At 39.2% G+C, this 20,023-nt stretch overlaps 1 protein-coding gene across 1 annotated transcript in view; it reads left to right on the forward strand.

Moving 5' to 3' along the window:
* DOCK1 (dedicator of cytokinesis 1) overlaps positions 1 to 20,023 on the forward strand; it is a 597,377-nt gene that overhangs the window by 203,928 nt on the left and 373,426 nt on the right. The window contains exons 35-36 of the mRNA XM_014587219.2: positions 10,141 to 10,268; positions 12,175 to 12,270. Coding sequence (XP_014442705.1) covers positions 10,141 to 10,268; positions 12,175 to 12,270 — 224 coding nt within the window. The remainder of the gene's footprint in view (positions 1 to 10,140; positions 10,269 to 12,174; positions 12,271 to 20,023) is intronic.

Raw genomic sequence — 20,023 nt, forward strand, 5'->3', positions numbered from 1 at the left:
TGAACAATCACAAGAGATGGGTGTGAATGTCAGATGAGGTGTATGTGGAGGAGTGGGTCCTAACGAAGGACATTTGGAGAAGGGATACAGAGGTTGAGCATTGACGGGATGGGGAGGTGTGGTGTTATCTGCTGAAGATATTTTGATCAACGGGTCTGGGGAGAAATGTGCACATATCGAAATGGTCTCATTGTGAGCCAAACAATATGATTGAAAGTATATACAAAAAAATAAAATAAATAAAAAAAGGAAAAATAAGGTTCCATATGGGGTTGAGAAAAATGTTTATTTTATGGTTTTAGTGTGGAAAATTCTATAGATGTCTGTCAAGTCCATTTGATTTATGGTATCGTTTAAAGGATCTTGCATCTCTTTCATTATTCTTTGTATAGAAGTTCTTTCCAGTGGAGATAATGGGGTGTTGAAATCCCCAGCTATTATAGTGTTGCAACTTATCTCCTTTTAGATCTAGCAGCTTTCTTTCACATATTTGGGTACTCATGAGTTGCATATAGAAATTTTTAAGTGTTATGTCTTCTAGATGAATTAACCCTTTTACTACTATATAATGCCCTTCTTTGCTCTTACAGATTTTGTCTTAAAGCTTGTATTGTGTGAAATCAGTATTGTGACTCCATCCCTTTTTTGATATCCTTTTTTTTTTTTTTTTGGAGTAGCTTTTGCTATAGGATGCACACGCTCACCAGAAAAACAGAGAGAGAGACAGAGAGACAGAAAGTGAGAAATCACCCCCGAGGAGGGATGGCCACACCGCAATCCCTTTTCCTCCATTCTCCTCTCGGAATCTTGGGCACGCACACACACATGCCCAGCATGAGTTTAAGCCACTGGGTCTGGGACTTGATCCACGGTCAACTACATGGGAGTCCAGCAAAATAGCCATTATTACTCTATCTGCTGGTCCCTTGATATTCATTTATGTAGAATACTTTTTTCCAGCCCTTCACTTTTAGTCTACATGCCTTTATTCATGAGATGTGTTTCTTGTAGGCAACAGAGGCTTTCTGTTTTTTCATTCATTCAGCCAGTCTGTGTTTCTTGATCAGAAAATTTAATCCTTTAAAATTTAACGATATTGTCTATATTTCTAGATTTGTTCCTATCATTTAGTTAACCTTTCTCCTAGTTGTTTTTCATTCTCTTTTTCTGTCAGCCTTCCTTTAGATTTTCTGATATAGCACTCCCTTTAGATGTTCTGGAGGTGCTGGCCTGGAGTTGGTAAATTCTTTTCAGATTTTGTTTATCTGAGAATGTTTTTAATCTTTTCTTCTCATATGAAGAATAATCTTACCAGGTATAGTTATCTTGGTTGAGATTGTTTTTCATTTAATATTTTGAATATATTACCTCTCTTTTCTTGTCTGTGTTGGTTCCCATGAGAGATCCTATGTAAACTTTATGGTATACCATTTGTAAGTAACTTTACATTTCTCTCTGCAATTTTAGTATCTTGTCTTTGTGGTTTTGGCCAATCTGGCTATAATGTGACTTGGAGAAGATCTTCTTGGGTTGATTCTATTTGGAGTCCTTTGTATTTCTTGGATCTGGATATTTGAATGCCTCTGTAGGTTTGGAAAGTTTTCTTTCAGGATTTCATGGACTAGATTATCAATGCCCTTATTATTTTCTTAAGCTTTTGGGATACTAATTATCTGGATGTTTGTGCACTTAATGATTTTTAGTATTTCTTATATGTTGTCGTCATTTTTCTTGTTTATTTTCTCTGCCTTTTTGATAATTTTTCCAGGTCAGAGGTTTTGTCTTCTACATCCAAGATTCGATTTTCTATGTGATCTAATCTGCTTTTGATAGTTTTGAGGGAGGTTTTGATTTCCTTTATCACAGTCTTTATCTCTAACAGTTCCATTTCATTCTTTTTTTATGGTATCTATTTCATCTTTCAAATCATGAAAGGACTTCCTTATTTCCTGATGTTCCTTTTCTCTTTTCTTTTGCATCTCATTTAGTTTTGTCAGTATAAATATTCTGAGTTGTTTACCTAACATTTTCATGAGTTCCATAGAGTTGTCTGTGGATGATGAGGAATTGATGTTTTCTCTTGGGGGAGAGATGTTTTCTTGGTTTCTATTGCTTGTGCCTCTGCAATGGTTTTTAGTTATCAGGTGCATTATATGTTTCTTCCTAAATTCTTCAAGTTAATTCTGAGTGTTCGAAGGTGAGCAGGAGTGAGGCTGATGCTCATCCAGCAACCTGCACTGTTGTCTCTGGACTTGGATAATTCAAAGTCCTCCTAGTTTGTAGAGTACAGGTGCACCTGGGGCTGAGCTGCTGAGCTTCAACTGAGGGAGAAGGGGTTGTGCAGTGTGCAACACACACTGCACAGTTCAGGAAACACTGAAATCTGAGAATTCAGAGATATGAGGCAGGGATGAGTGCCACAGTCTTCACAGCTCAGTGTCCCTGCTGCTCAGTGCAGCCAGGCCTGTCACTGGGGTGGATATCCTGATGGTGCAGGAAACGGGGAAAGATGGACTTGTCCATGTCCCAGTGAACACACTTGAGAGTTCAAAGGCACGCGGGGAGGGGATAAGCTACATTTTATAGCACCCTCTCCTAGCTGCAAAGGACTCTTCTTGCAACAAGATCATCTGGGGCAGATATCCTGATGGCATGGAGGGTAGGGAAATATGGGTTTCTCTAAGTCCCAACTATGTTCAGAGTTCAGAGGTGTGTTGGGGAGGGGATCCCTAATATAATTTTAAACTGTGGAGTCCAGTAAAGTGGATGTGAGATACAAATGTAATGTAAAATTTTCTAATTATTATATTAAAAATATATGAGCTAATAAATTTTAATAATGTTTTTACCTAAAATATCATTGTAACATGAATTCTGCCTAAAAATTAGTAGTGCCATACTTTACCTTCTTTTTCACTCAGTAAATCTCTGAAGCCAGTGTGTATTTTTATATTTGTGCATATCTCGATTTATATATCAAACTTTCATCAGTGACATTCGATCTGTATTTTTAGTATTTGATGTAATTTACCATTTAAAAACTAGATTCACAAAGCCAAGTTGTTCCAAACAGTTGTATCTAAAGATAAATCAAGTCTCACTCTTTATACTGAGTTTATATTAATTAAAATTAAATATAAGTAAAAATTCCATTTCTTAGTGGCACTTGCTAAGGTTCAAGTGCTCAACAGCTTCCATATTGGACAAAGTAGTTCTGAGTTATTACTTTTCTTTTGCGTATTTTTCACAGAAAAGGCTGACTTTGTATAATACTTTTATTTATATTATTGTTAACAGCTACCATTTACTGTATGCTCACTATTTACTAACTATATACATTATATCATTTATTATAGTTCTCAGACTAAACCTGAACACTAATCAACAGCATCCCCATTTTGCACATTAGAGAAAAATTAAGTCTTAGAGAATTTAGGTAACTTGTCCAAGATCCAAAGTGAAGGATGAGCACAGCGCATTTTATTATTTCATTATGTAAATAGGTAAACCAATTAAAAAGCTTTCTAAAACTCTCATAGATTGACCCAGGTTACTAGACTTATGATTAAATACAAGTATTTGTTTCAGAGTTTTCGAAAGGTCATGTGTTTTTAAAGCTTATTTAAAATGTGTTTTCCTTTTACAATTACATATGTGTGTGTGTGAGTGTCTGTATATACACTCCCAACACACACACACATATATCTATGTGTGTGTGTGTGTGTATGTGTGTGTGTATATAGGATTGTTGGCTTTCGTGTGTGTGTGTGTGTGTGTGTATAGGATTGTTGGCTTTGTAGGCCATCTGTTTTGGATCTAATAGAAATATTGTTATGAATCATTGCACAGAAGTGCCATTCTGTTCTTTGGGGAGGGTATTTAGGACACCAAGTCAGGATATCCATAACGAATAGGCGATTCCTCTTTCTTGGCTATCAGAGACAACTTCTCATACTTTGAAATTGTTCTTTCCAGGCCTTGAGTGCACGTGTGTGTGTGTATGTGTGTGTTGGGAGGGTCTTTCTGTCTCTGTGGCTCTGTGGTGTACCTTTTTATGGCTCTTGATTTGTGATCCTAACTTAATACAAAATTAGAGAATCTTAACTGTTATTTAAAACTTATGCCTAATGATATCTTAAAAAAACATATAGTCTATAGATTAAAGTGCAAAATAAGAAATCCCTTTAAAAATGAGGATTTTCTTTTTTTTTTGCAAAACTTGTGATAGGGTTTGCTTTGGGAATGGCTGCTGATTGGTAGTGTGTTGAATAGTATAGCTCTAAGGCATTCATTTTCTTTGTGTACTTTTTGTTGAAAAGGCTTGACTTTGTCTAATGATATCATTTGTATTATTAACAGCTACCATTTATTGAGGATTGGGGTAGCACTGTGAAGTAGACCTGCTTTTAACCTAAGAGTCTAATTTCAAACTGTGGACATGCAATTGCTAATTAAACCAATCCAACTCCCTCTTTCTACACACACACACACGCACATGTGCGTGTGTGTGCCTGTGTACTGTTGTCTGGATCAGATTAGAAACTATACAGTAAAACTACTTCCCAAGAAAGATGGTAGAGGTATTTATGATGTGTTTATGTTTCTGATGTGTTTCAAGGATAGGACTGAGCTGCTTCAGACTGTAGGTCCCTCTTCACCATTTAACAGGTGCAAAGAAAATACTGTGGTTTATAGATCAGAAAGCACACGTGGATAAAAGTAAATATCACCCGCTGTATGATGAGGAAGAGAATACACAGAGTATATGAACTCACATACATACACACAGCCACACATAGATACCACCACTATCAGCTCTTGGTTTATTTGATGGAGGTAGTCTCATTAGGGTGAACAAGAAAACATTTGCTTTCATGGGGATTGTATTCCAGTGAGGAGAAACAGATACTTATAGCCATCAATGTGTAAGGTGGTCAAGGAACTGGGCATTTGAGGCCTCCTGTACTTAGGTCTGTCAGTGGACTGTGCTGAGGTCACTGGTGAAGCAGACCACTTGACTTGTGCTGCTTCCAGTTTTGGTCTTCTCATTCTCTCTGAAGGACTCTGGGATATTGCATTTCTTCCTCTGAGGGCCTGGAGTAGGTTACTGTGAACCAGGCGATGGGCTGGTGCTGAAAGGTGTGATCACCTCTGTGACTCTTTGTTTTTGGAAACCTGATGGAGATCCCTGGCATGGGCAGTGTGGCCTTTTGATTGTTAAGGGAAGCCCAGGCATCAGGCATCACTCATCCTCAATGATCTGGTCCTGTCCTGCAGCCAACATGATTTCCTAATGCTGATGGTGCTGGGGGACGGTGATCTTCCATGTGGTATGTTGGACTACTTTTTCCAAAGTCCTTCCTTAAGCATTATCGCATTTCATCCTTACAACTAAAATATACTTATCTTTATTTCCCCACTTTATCTTGACCAGCCATGGATAGGTTAGTAATGAATGATGATGTTAGTACTGAATAATGTAGAACAATTTTGGGGACCAGCAGATGACATAATGGTTATGTTGTTGGACTCCCGTAGTCAATCACACAATTAAAGTCCTGGGGTAGTGGCTTAAAACTCACACCAGAGGGACCAGCAGTTGCCATAATGGCTATTTTGCTGGATTCCCATGTGGTTGACCGTGGTTCTAGTCCTGGACCCAATGGCTTAAACTCACGCCGGGCACGTGTGCATTCATTTCCAAGAGCCCGAGAGGAGAATGGAGGAAAAGGGATTGTGGTATGGCCATCTTTCCGGGATTTCTCACTTTCTGTCTCTTTGTCTTTCTGGCGAGCACATGCACCATATAGCAAAAATCTCTCTCTCAAAACAAACAAACAAACAAACAAAAACCTTATACCAGGCATGTGTGTGTGCATGCCCAAAATCCCAAGAGTAGAGTGGAGGAAAAGTGATTGAAGCATGACAATCCCTCCTGGGGGGTAATTACTTGCTTTTTGTCTCTATCTCTCTGTCTCTCTGGTAAGCACATGCACCCTACAGCAAAAATCTCTTTCTTAAGGGGAAAAAAAAGATCAAAAAAATAAAATCTCTTTCTTAAGGGGAAAAAAAAGATCGAAACTTTTTTTTTTGGTCTTTTAGGGGAGCTTAGTGAATAAAATGTTTTTAAATATGACACAGTGGCAGTGATATTTCCAAAAGTTTAGTTGGTTCTCATCCAGAGATTCTGGGTAACAAACAGGTGAACCTAACACAGACCTCAGGATGTAGTGGATGGTGGGTATTTCCTTCAGGTAGCCAAAGATGGTTGATAGCATCCCTTGTTGATGATGACCAGGCAGACATCATTTCCTTCACCCTGGAGTAATTCTGACAAATGAAAGCAACATAGTCAATTAGCTTGGAGAACAGTGCAGACCACAACTGTCTCCCCCAGCATGGCAGATAAATGAGGCAATAAGAGATGGATTTAGGCCAGGACATCTGGGTAGCAGACCCTGAAGGGTCAGCTCTGCCATTGCCAAGTCCAAAACTGCGTTTCTTTGATTTTCTACACCATTCATGTAAACAACCCTTCTTTTCAATCTGAATTGGCTAGCCAAGAGGCCATGTACCTATTTTGGATCCATCCTCAGCTTCCTTTAGAATGCGACCTTGCTAAGCTTATGTAGTCATTTTTATAATTTTTTTCTTTAGTCACATTGTCAGGGATTGTTACCACCTTTTAGGTCTTAATGGCTCTACTTTCTCCCTCTGAGATGGCTTACAAATGTGCCTTATTCTATAGAATGGTGGCAGTGGTAGGAATGACGAAATGGGTAGAGTTGGCCTAGTTCTCACCCCATATTGAAGGTTTTTTTCTTTTAGGTTTTTGCCATAGGGCATGTATACTTGCTGGAGAGACACAGAGAGACAGTGAAAGGGAAAGTGAGAAATCACCTCTGCAGGGGGATGGCCACTTTGCAATCCTTTCTCTTCCATTCTCCTCCTAGGATTTTAGGCATGCACACACATGCACCCAACATGATTTTCAAGTTGCCAGGCCCGGTGCTCAAACTGTGGTTGGCCATGTGGGAGTCCAGTGCCTTAATCACCTGCTGGCCCTGGATGATGTATTTTATAACAAAGCAAAAGAGGCCTCATCTGGAGATGAGCTGTGTGGGCAGTCCTGGGCTCAGGGCCGCGCTCAAATCAGGTTTGCCGAGGAAACTTTCTAGTCCACTAGTCTAGAGACTTTGGATGTAGTGCTTACATTGGATGCCCCCTTATGGGTAAGGGCAGGGGATTAGGAGTTACGTTGGGATTTTGTGACTTTGGGGTTGTGTGATATTTGTGTAAATGATGTATTTATTGTGTTTTCAGGCTGGCTTCACTCCCATAGGGTTATTTTATTGTGCCATTTTTCTTGGACTGGTTTTGTCCTTGAATTGCTCCAATACCAGTAGAGTCTTCTACAGTGACAGTGTGTCTCAGGTTTTTGGAACAATTCATTTTTGAATTTAAGGGGCCATGGCATCTGTAGAGAAACTCTCCACGGGACCTCAGTTGTTTCATGACCATCACAGGAAGGGTTCAGTGAGACGATAGGAGCTCCATGATACTCGAGTACAGACATTAAGAAACCAGCAAGATGGTTGCAACTTGACATGCTGTGCTCTCTCCTCCAAGACCTGTTGCAGGAGTACAGAGATCAGGGTCAGCTAGGCTGGCCTGGCCTCTTGTCAGATGATGTGTAGCACTTAGCATCTCATACATTACTTCTGCCTAAGTATTGATTACTGTGACTATGAAGTTAATAGATTAATTCATGTAATTTATTGGGCAAACTTCTTTCTGGAAAAAGGGAATCCTTTCTTAGGGAATAAATTAAAAGGAATTTGAAAAAGCCTTGGCCTGAGCTGCCCACATGTGGTCCACTGGAAGATAGTGAAGCAAAAAGTTTGGTGTTGCTTGTAGGTCCTTGCTTCCACTGCCTGTGCCCTGTGCCCACCTCTACCCAGTTCTTTATTGCAGTCCAGTCCTTGAGAAAGTTCTAAGTGTGTTTTTTCATGCTAACAGGAACCATTCCAATGTTGCATAGTTTTGTTTTTTTTTTTCCCTTAACTAATAAGGTTTAATCGGGCCTTCTATCTAAAGAAAATTTTTAATGGACATAAGAATGCACATAAATAGGGGAAGAAATAGTGTACAGAGTAAAAAAATAGTGTAGTTATGAAATAGTGTACAGAGTAAAAAATATATGGATAATTCAATACATTCTTCCTAAAAAAACACACACACACATAATAAACTAGTATAACTATTATCACATGTGCACAGCATAATGTAATGTTCAATTTTGGAGAAGCTTAATATGTCTATATCCTTGATTTGATTAGTACACATGTATGTTTCCTTTAAAAAATTATACTGTGGGAACAGCAGTTAGCGTAATGGGTATGGCGCTGGATTCCCATGTAGTCAACCACGGTTCAAGTCCTGGACCCAGAGGCTTAAACTCATGCCGTGCACGTGTGCATGCATGCCCAAGATCCCTAGAGGAGACTGGAGGAGAAGAGACTGCGGCGTGGCTATCCCCCCATGGGGGTGATTTCTTGCTTTCTGTCTCTCTGTCTCTGTCTTTCTGGTGAGTGCATACACCCTATAGGAAAAAAAAAAAACCTCTACAAAAAAAAATTATACTGTATCTGACAAAAAGATGCACATCGAATATAGGTAAATCAGAAATCATAATAAAAAAGTCAGAAACTGTTAATGCAAAATATGCTTCTACATATCATTTATGTTGTAAATCCTAAAATATAAATTCCTAAAAGCCAGCTATGTGTATTTAATGTTTCTGAGCACTACTGGCTGCTCTCGTGCTCTGCATTTTAAAAGAAACAGTAATGATTGGGCTAGTATCAAAACATAGAAGTCTGTAAAAATATAGTCCATGCTAGAGAATGGATCAGGCTAGAGTAAAATTGTGTTTTCCAATTAAGAGAGATAATTAGGAATTTCGGTTTGTCTTTAATATTATTTGTATCTGTTTCCATATTGCCTTATTTTTTTCCCTGAACATCTTGTCTAGGCTTCTATCCAAAAAAGAAACAAAACCCCACATTTTCTTTGTTTTGATCCTTACGACTTAGGGCCCCTTTATTTTACAACCACATTTCCTGAAATGATGTATTAATATTTGTCCCTTATTTCTGTTTTCTTGTCCCTCCTCTGGTCATTGCAGGGAGGTTCCTTGGGAAGGTCTCTGTTTGCCTTTAATTGCCACATCTGATGGTTAGCCTATTCTGTCCAGGCTAAAGAAACCATGCTTTGGTTCTCCTAAAAGTAGATAAAAATAGCTGCAGTTCATAACTTTTTTACTTATTTATTTATTGTTTTAGTTTGCTATAGGACACACGTGCTTGCCAGAGAGAGAGAGATTGAGAGGAAAAGTGAGAAACCAGTTCCCAGGGTGGGGTGGGGTGGTGATGGCCATGCTGTAATCCCCTCTCCTCCATTCTCTTCTCAGGACTTAGGGCAGGCACACACACACATGCCTGGAATGTTTTTCAAGCTACTGGATCTGGAACTCAAACCATATAGTTAGCCATGTAGGATCCAGCTACTCTAGCCTCCATGCCACCTGCTGGCTTCCAAATCATTTTTGTTGTAAGAAGTATTTCTTTCAGTGTTGCAAATCAGTGAATTTATAAAGAAAACTAGTAAAAACCTAACACGTTGATTTCTGTTTGCATTTATGTGCACACTATGGAATGTATGTATTAGGTCACTGGAACACTATGGAATGTATGTATTAGGTCACTGGAACACTATGGAATGTATGTATTAGGTCACTGGAAAAGTCATGATGTATTTTTTTGTTTTTCTATGCAAAAATGTATTTTAACTTTTCTGACCACCCAATATATGTGTGTGTATACGTGTTGTATATGTTTGTTTTCATATATTTATACACAATACACCATAGATGCATACATGTGCGTGTTTGTGTGTAAATTATTTATGTAGCAGTAGAAATCATATCCTTATGGTCAGGAAATCGGCCCTCTCTCCATGTCAGTTGCACATGTGGCTGAAGGTAAATTCAAAATGCTTGAAAGGACAAACGAGCTTCTAGCAAACCTGAGTTGCATCTTGGTAGGTTCCCACTGATAGGCAACCCTGTATCTTGTATAGACTGCAGAGAAATCCTGCTGCCCATGATGACCGACCAGCTCAAGTACCATCTGGAGAGGCAGGAGGACCTGGAGGCCTGCTGCCAGCTGCTCAGCAACATCCTGGAGGTGTTGTACAAGAAGGACGTGGTAAGTAACGTGCCTGCTATGGCCTTTGAGGACCTCGCAGCAAACTTCCTGTACCACTTTCCTAACACTTCAGCTCTAGGGTACAGAGTTATATTTTATTCATTTAAAAAGAAATGGTCATCATTTGAAAGCTTAGGCTCTCTTTTCCTTTCTATAGAATTGCATCCTTAAGTTACTTTTGTTTATGCATATAAGTAAATATATGTACATATTAAATTAAATATACCATGGTTATTCCATTACAATATTTATTTTTCTACACTGAATGTAGTATTTTAGTTTCAGTATCTTTTTTTTTTTGAGAGGTTTTTGCTATAGGGCATGTGTGCTCGCCAGAAAGACAGAGACAGAAAGCCAGAAATCACCCCCCTGGGGGGGGGATGGCCACGCCACAATCCCTTCTCCTCCTCTCTCCTCTCAGGATCTTGGGCACACACGCCTACGTGCCTGGCGTGAGTTTAAGCCATTGGGTCTGGGACTCGAACTGCAGTCGACTACATGGGAATAAAGCAACATAGCCATTACGCTAACTGCTGGCCCCAGTTCCAGTATCTTCTCAGAGAAATGTCTCCCGTGACCTAGATTTTAATTCTTAAGGTCAGACAAGAGGCTTTGATGCTAAAAGTTGGCTAATTACCTGAATTTTTCTCTTAATGCTTGTTTTTTATTAAAGTGATACACAAAGTTTAAAATGGAAACAAAACAACAACAACAAAGTTAAAACAGACTTGACATGGGAATTCTAAGCTTTTACTTCTCTCCCTGGCACCTCTCCCCACAGGTGAATGTTTTCAGTGTGTAGTTAGTTGGTCTGTCCTCTCCCTGCTGTTGTCGCTCAGGCTCTTTCTTTTGTATTCCCAAGTAGGATGTTCATTATAAGCGTCAGAAGACTAGTTGGTATAACCACATATGAAAAAGTTTTACTTTATGCCTCCCATCTCCAACATATTACATATGTTTGTGTGAATGTGTACACATACACATGTGACATCACTGATTTTTTTCATATCTCTGGAGAGATGAAAATAAGGTCTTGCCTGTTTCTGGTCCAAGCCTGGGATAGGGAACAGGATTTTCAAAGAAGCAGGGCTTGTTTTTAGCCCTTCCAGTGTGAACTTCAGGACACCTTTCTACTTAACACACACATACCTGGTTGTCCATGTTAGCACTGGCTCAGTCTCAGAGCCTGATTAGTGCTCTTGATGAAAGAAGCTAGATTTGGTGATGGTGGCAACATCCATTCTTCCAGGGAATTGCCTTTGGAAAGGTTTCAGAGGCATTTTATTCCAAAGGCTAGCTTTTGGTGGTCCAGTTGCAGGCCCTTCCCTTTTCTTACTGGGGAGAAGGTTCGTGGCACTGAGTCTCAAGGTTGTATGTTTGGATCTCTATGGGGAAGGGCCCCTGTAATGAAGGACCTAGAATAAACTTTTACAATAGAAAATTCCATGGCAGTATGGTATCGAAGTAGTTTGCTAAAATGTTATTTAAGCATTCTATTCTGTATGACTATTGAAGTTCTTCAGATTTGACATGCAGGACAGTCTAGAGTTGTTATCTGCCTGCCTTCCATTTACAGATGGCCAAATGTCTTTAGAAAACTAATTGGTGGGCTCATCAGGGATCATAAACATTATATTGTTTAAACAGATTTGCTTTTATTTTTAAGGTTTGCTTAAATTAAATTACTATGATTATATAACAAATTATCATTAATGGACTGTAATTAATAAAATGCCTTGAGTTTTCTTTGTAAAGCCTTTTGCCTTTGACAGGGACCATTTTTCATCTTGTTAAGGGTTATAATTGATTTACTCTTTACAGGGTAAATGGATTCAGTGACAACTGCTGGGTTTGCATGTTAATGATTGTCTTTGGTGTTAGTTTTCACTGGTGTGTCCTCTTCCAGGGGCCAACTCAGAGGCATGTCCAGATAATCATGGAAAAACTTCTCCGGACAGTGAACCGAACCGTCATTTCCATGGGGCGAGATTCTGAACTCATCGTAAGTGCTCGGTGACATACCTTGGCTGTTTAACTGCAACCGATAGCATCTTTCTCAAGAATGTCACTTAGTCTTAAGCCTTAAATTCTGTCTGGTCCTTAGTTTCTACCTGCTGTTCAAAAATGAGCCTGTTTTATTACACTGTCGTGAGCGGTCGAGATCCAGTCTGGTATAGAAACATGCTCATGTTCCATGACTTGAGAAGCCAAAATCAAAATTGGAGAGAATAAATCAACATTTTAGAAACAGAAACATTCAGTTCTAATTTTCTCATTACTTCTAGCAAAAGAGAAATAATATTTTCTTCTAAGTCTTCATTTTTTGTGCCATTTTTTTCTATATATTTACATTTAAGATGCCATTAATGAAATTTTATGAAGGACCTTAAGAAGTAATTGAGGTATTCTAACTTAGGTATTTTATGTCTACTCTGATGTATTTTATACAGATTAGTTAGGCATGGAAAACAATGATTTCTTTCAAGATTTTTTTTTTTAAATTTTTGCTATAGGGCACATTCACTCACCAGAGACAGAGAGAGAGGGAAAGTGAGAAAGCACCTCCTCTCTTCCACTGAGGGAGGAGGGCCATGCTGTAATCACTACTCTTTCATTCTTCTCTTGGAATTTTGTGTACATACGCACACACACCTGGCATGTTTTTCAAGCTCCTGTGTCCAAGACTCAAATTGTGTAGTAGGCATGTGAGATCCAGCCATCTTAATCTTTATGTCATCTGCTGGCCCTCAAGAATATTTTAATACTAATTTGTACTATATTTCAGTTTTTTTGGGGGTAGAAATTTTGCTATAGGGTGCGTGCGCTCGCCAGACAGAGAGAGACAGAGATACAGAAAGCGAGAAATCACCCCCCCCCCCCCAGGGAGGATGGCGACGCCGCAATCCCTTCTCCTCCGTTCTCTCAGGATCTTGGGCACTCACACACATGCGCCCAGTGTGAGTTTAAGCCACTGGGTCTGGGACTTGAACTGCTGTCAACTACATGGGGGTTCAGTGACATAGCCATTATGCTAACTGCTGGTCCTCCTCCCTTAATTATTCTTACATCTGTTTTCTTAGGGTTTTTATTCTAGATAAGTGTCATACATAGGTTCCATTTAATTTTTTAAATTTCTTATATGCATCATCATTTAACCTTGCTGAATGGCCTTTCAAGAAAATAACACCTAATTAAAGAACATGTCTGTTTAGTTTTTGCTGGCAGTCAGGCAAGGTGCGTTGGTCTTTCTTGGTGTGTTGAAGTGGTCGAGGAAGGTGAAGCAGACATCGTGGCAAGGAGTGGGCAGTGTGCTCCTTTCAGTGGCTGTGTCTCCCATTACAGTAGAGAATGCTGTTTTGAGTGAATCACAGACAGGCAGCTCAGAAGCAGCAGTTCTGCCTTAGCATATTTCAGTCCAGTAAAAAGTCTAGTTTATGTGTCAGTTTCAGCACATGCCATGTCCAGATTTCCTTTTTTCAGGTAAATCTCATTTAAGTTTGACTTTCACATGTATGGAATAAAACATTCCCATGTGAGTTAGGTTTACTTGTAGTAGACTTTTCCATTACTGTATAAAGGTAAACATGTCTGCCTTCTTATATTCTTCAGTGTATCTTTTCTTTTCCACCATCTGTTGGGCTGTTGGAAACATCATGATGCATGTTTGCATAGAAAAACAGAAAAAATATGTCATGACATTTCCAGCAATCCAGTTGTAATACCTTTGTGTGGCTAATGTTAAGTGGAGACTGATCCTCATAGAGGACTTGGAGGGACTCCAGGAGCACTCCTGGGGTCCGGTGTTCCTGACTTCATGAATTATTGCTGTGGGTGTTTTTAGCAGCTCTCAGATATGGAACAGGGAGGGACCTTAAGTAGACCAAAGGGTGTGTGGCTTGAAGTTGAACATTTTGTTAAGACCCTTTTTGAAATGGGCTGGATCAGAAAGGCTGAATCGGACATTATGGTACTCAAAGGGGTGATGGTGAGTAGTCTGTCTGGTAGGCAGGTAAAGGAAATGCCAGATGTAGACACAAATGAATTAAAAAGGCATTACTGCCTCCAGTTGGTGGGGGGCACTATCCTGTCTCCTGTTAGGGTCTTTATCCTAGATGTGTTTACTTGGTTTATATCCCATTGTTTAACTGGAAAGGAGGGCAAAGAGGAAACCCATAAACATTTGGATGGGTACTTTGAAGAGTGTAGAGTCAAGATGTGGTTGCAGCTTTAACAAAGGATCTAATGAGGGTAGAATGGAGCATGCAGGTCATGGTATCTCCTGTCAGAACAAGTGGGTCAGGATATCTTCTGGGTATTTTTCCTACTTTAGGCATAATGATAACAGTGGTGCTAGTGATAGCAGGTCTTCATTGAACACTTATTTATATGCTGAACAACCTGTAACTAATGAGAAGGTTCTCATTTCCTTCTCACCATCATACTGCAAATACAATTGAAAAAATGCCCCTTGGACAAACAAAGGGTTGTTCAAGATCTCATAGTTAGCATGGCGGCACTCATTTGGAATCCAGGTTTGGTGCCAACACGTGTGCTCAGTCTCTCCTTTAAGATGAATCCATGATGTTGGTGACAGTGGCCTGTTTCAGGAGGTATCAAAAGGACTGTGAATTGCTTCGTGATCTCTGTCCTACTTAGGGAGGCCACTGTACAGGGAAATAAGCTACTTTCTGTTTTCTACCTTTCAGTCATTTCCATGGGGCCACATTCTAAGATCTCCTGTAGGTAGAAGGGCCAGGCCAAGAGTGGGTGCCCAGTTTCTCAAGGGTATGAGATGTTCCAACTGGGAGAAACCCAGGTGTTTAAGGAATCCTGAGGTATTGTTTGAGATGAACCCTGGTGTGTTCTAAGAAGGGGATACGGGAGCAAGGACCAATACTTGGTCTTACTGATCAGTAGCCATGTTCATGTTGAGCAGTTGTCTGGGGTCCAAGACACTGTCAGGGGATGAAGGAGCTGTAGAACAAACTCTCCACCTCCTCGCACATTTCCCATAGCCCCAATCTTCTCCAACCAAAGACTCTAAAAGTGGTCGGGGAATTGAGGTCTGAAGCTGACTTCTTCCAATTACAGCATTGCCCAATTTATAAAAAGATTCCAATGGAGCTGGCAGGTGGCTTGGTAGTTAAGATGCTGGACTCCTAGATAGCTGACCATAGTTTGAGTACTGGACCTAGCAACTTGCTTTCTCACTTTCCCTCTCTCTCTCTGATCAGTTTAAAACTAATGTTAATAATAAATAAAATATTTCTAAAAAATTAACAGAATCCTTCAAAATTCCTTTGAATTTCTTTTGTAAAACTCTTGGGGACTGTTGGGGACCAGCAGATGGCCTGATGGTTACATCACTGGACTCCAAACCTAGTTGACTGGGATTAAAATCAATGGTGGCTTAAAACTCATATGATTCAGGTCAACAGCAGCTTAAAACTCATATAGGGAGCATGTACGTGCATGCCCAGTATCTTGACAGGAGACTGGAGGAGAAGGAATTGCAGCATGCCCATCCCCTGGAGGGTGATTTCTTGCTTTTTCTCTCTGTCTTTCTGATGAGCAACTATGCCTGATGCCAAAAATCTCTTTTCGATACAAACAAAACCAAAAATAGGCTGTTGTGGAAAGAATCTCAAAAGAAATATTCTAAATAAGCTATAGTTGTGGCCAGCAGGTGGCGTAGTGGTTAGTATGCTGAACACTCCCACATGGCTTAATACAGTCTGAGTCCTAGACTTGTCTTACTTTCTCACTTTCCTTCTCTCTCTCTGGTCAAATTAAAGTAAATGAATGATTAACTAAAATTAAATAATAATAAAAAAACTTTAAAAAAAGCTATAGTTAATATTTATAAAAAGAAATTTCTTCATTAAAGCAGGAGGTTCAATAAACATTGAAGATTTCAATGACTCTAAAAGTATTCAGATGCTTGGCTACTGTGCACCTAGGCCTATTTAGACAGTAAGTGTGTGAAGAGTGAGGTTTAGGGTAAGAAAGTAAGGTTACAAAATATAAGCAAAAAGGAAAAAAAAAATAGAAAAATACTACCAAAAAAGAGTAAAAAATGAGAACGTGAAGCATGCCACGTGAACACACCAAGAAGGACTTTTGCCACTTAAAATTTGAGTTGTTTAGAGGGATCTTCCTGTCATCAGCCGACCACAAGTCCCCTGTCTGGTGTCAACAGGGTACTAAGATAGAAGCACTGCCCCTGTTTAGTATGCTTAACCTTGCTCTTCCAATTTGCATCAGATGTAGATTTATGCATTAACTTTTTAATGTCACTCTTGTTGCTCTGTGAATTTAGATCAGAGGAAGATCTGGGCAAAAAATATCTTTGACAAGGTAGACAAAAAACTTAATCAGCGGACCTTCTAGAGTGGAAAAAGAGCAGAAAATAGTTTATAGATCTGTTTTGGGTAAGCTGTACCATTCTATTATACCTTAGAAATTTGAATCTTTATTTTTTTGCATAAGTGGAGTAGAAATTGTATGCCTTTGAAACAGCTTAAAATTTTCAAGTAACTACTGAAAATGGGTTATAAAAAATGAAGGTGATTAAAAAAAAACAGAGCAGATATGCTTTACTTATTGACTGATTCCTTGATATCAACAATACTATGTGACTTCTGTTTCCATCAGATTAAGATATTAATTGGGAATGCTGATATGACCTGACAATTTCCCCCTGTGTATTCACATACAGAATAAAGAACTGAGAGACTTCGGATATAACTAGATAAGCTGTGAAATACAGTATAAGGCTTTTCTTTTATCTGCATCTATGGCATTTTATAAAAATTTCACTCTGCAGTCAGCTGTGTATCATTTCCTTTAGTTGGTTATATTTGCAATGGGAGATTGAATGTATTAATATCTCCTACATAGGTTAAAAATTTGCCCTGATCCTAAGTATTATGCTTTTTTTAAAAATAATAAAACCCCATTTGACAGTTGTCAAATTGTAGATATGCGGATGCTGAAACCAGGCCCCAAAAAAGGATGGCAATAACTTTGCCACAGAGATTAAAGGTCATTTTCTGTCTACTACAGAATCGTGTGTTGCTACAGTATAATTGAGGGAAATGCATAGTTTTATGTTCAGCCAGGTTTTAGATATTATTTTCCTCTTCCATTTTGAAATCCTTAACAGGCTCTCAGCAATGTGCAGCTTTCTTCTTCATCACGTGTGCTTCTGGTCTGTGGCCGCGGTTGGATTAGGTGCTCTTGTGTTGTGTGCAGGTAGTCTGAGCAGCCATTCTTGTATGTAACTTTCCTGGAGTAAGCACTTGTACACAAAGCTAAATGAGAGCCCAGGAAATGAGCTATACATAGGAATCTTCCTTCTGTAATGTAAGTGGTCATTGCTTCTTTCAAATGATCAGATTTACATAAAGTTGATAGGTCTTTTAAAAATGTAATTGACTGAGAAGGATTTTTAAAGATTTTCCTATGGCCTGGATATGGACTTTTAAAGATTTTCCTATGGCATGGATACACACCAGAAGATGGGAGATTACTAATTCACTAAAATGAAAATGAGGACCACTTCTAAAGAAAGGTCCTTGGAAAAATCACAGAAGTAGGCTTAGGAAAGGCCAGAATTCTACCTGAATTCCTCACTTATTCTTGTGACCATTGGAGCATCCTGACTCACTACACTCCAGTGACGGAAGTTATTTCATTTCCACTCTGAACACCAGCTGTGGGGAACACTGATGGGAGGAATGTGTATGTTTCACAGTGACAATAGCATCATTGGTGGAGAATTTGCTGTGAGTGAAAAGGCAGTGCTTTCTTTGTGTGCTGGTGATTTATAAGAACCTGGCATGCTTCTTCATTTGCAAAACAGTACAATGGAATTGGTTTCCCAGTGAATCATGCCTTTTCACTAAAACTCATAATCAAATATTTTCACAAAGGTGCTATACCTCCATGCATGAACATTCATTTTGAGATGTTTATTCTAATGGAGTTTAAGTATTAATGTGCTTTTAAAAACTGCTGTTTTAAAATTTTAGTTGCTCAAGAAAAAATACATTATAAATCTTTCAAATAAACAGTGTCTAGATTTTGTTTATAAGGGTTTCTAATTGCGTTGTTTACTAAAATTACTAATATAGCTACTAACAAAACATGTGACTTTCTGAAAATCACCCTAACATCTGTATATGTGTGAACTGTAATGACTTTGTACGTTCCTTTCTATTTGGTGTTGGTAAAGCAATTTTTTGTTCCTTTTTATATTTTTCTGGCCCTGATGTTTTTTTCAAGGTTGGCCACTAACTTTGAGTTTATTTCAGAGGAAATAAAAAAATCACATATTGCCTAGGTAAAATACTCTCTGCAATTCTTGAATATTCATACCAAACTGCGAAGGTGCTTGAAGTTAATCACTAAACTACTTAAAAGGTATAATAATATGCCGCTTTTACCTGACCTTGTCATTGGTCAAAATGTATGCTATACATTATAGTATGATTAATATGCTAATTCAGCAAACCGAGTGTCATTTCTGATTTTTGCATCATTTAGCTGCTTACTTCCAATAAAGAAATTGGCTATACACTTTAGCCAAATATGCTAGTGATCTAGTGTTTATAGATAAAAAGGCATGTCAATGTGGGAAGAGGCTGACACAGACTTTAGGTGACACTGGTCCAATGACGCTGCCTCAGTTAGTGAACTGAGTCAAATTTTGCTTGCTGATAAAAAGTCTTGCAAAGAATGGATCCACCAGTGGTGAGTTTTGTAAACATACCACGCAGTTAAAACTGCATGAATGGAAATGTCCATGGCTTTTTCTTTGTTTCTTGTTCTTACTCCCTTCCATGAAAGGCAAAAAGTAAAACACTTTTATTTGAAGGGAGGATATGTCTTCTCCGCATTAATGATTGTGCCATTTGTCCACCATGGGAAATGGTGTTGCAAGGGATCCTCTTTGTTACTGTTTGTAGAGGAGTCAGTTAGCCTGATGCTGAGCAGTAGATTAGCACACCATTTTCACCTTTGAGTCAGGATACACCTTACAGCTCCATGGCAGCCTCCCAGGATCCATGGGCAACATCAGCTCCCTAAGTCATCTCTCAGGTAGAAGGTTTCCCTATACTGTGATTCCGTCCTCACTTATACTCTAAAACTTGAGGAGGGTTTGTGATCAATGAAGCAGATGTAGAGGGTCTGGGACTGCTGTTCCTTGGAGATGAGTCACACATGTACAGACCTACGTGGGCACCTATGTGGCAAAATCCCACTCATTGTATCTCCATGTTGGATAGTAGAGAGGTTTTGAGGCAGCATCAGTAGATGGCTCACAAAGAATGTGTCTTAGAATCCTCTCCTGGCCTGCTCTGGGATAGTGCATTGGACTTTCCTTCCCTTTCTGCACACATCCCTTGTTTTCATCCTCTTCTTTTCTTTGAGAAAAGTATGAGGGTAACAGGAGCCTCTCATCCAGGCCTTCAGTGTCCCCACCCTTGCAAGTAGACTCTAGAGTTGTAGATACCAGGAAGGGAGTGGTGACTTCTTCTCTGATAGCTGTTTGGGAATGGTAGCCACTAATCCACCTCTGGTGACAGGATCAGTATTGGACAGGTCTTAGAGTATCAGTAGGTTCTCAGTGCATTTGGGGCATCTAGACTGAAAAGAAAAAAAGAAAGAGGAAGGAGGTGACCAATATGGGGGCTGGGGACATCCCTGATAGATGATCTAGAGAGAAGTTGTCTCCCTGGGTCATTGAAGGA

Source organism: Tupaia chinensis, unplaced genomic scaffold (genome assembly GCF_000334495.1).
Source record: "Tupaia chinensis unplaced genomic scaffold, TupChi_1.0 Scaffold000197_1, whole genome shotgun sequence".
Lineage (NCBI taxonomy): Eukaryota > Metazoa > Chordata > Mammalia > Scandentia > Tupaiidae > Tupaia > Tupaia belangeri.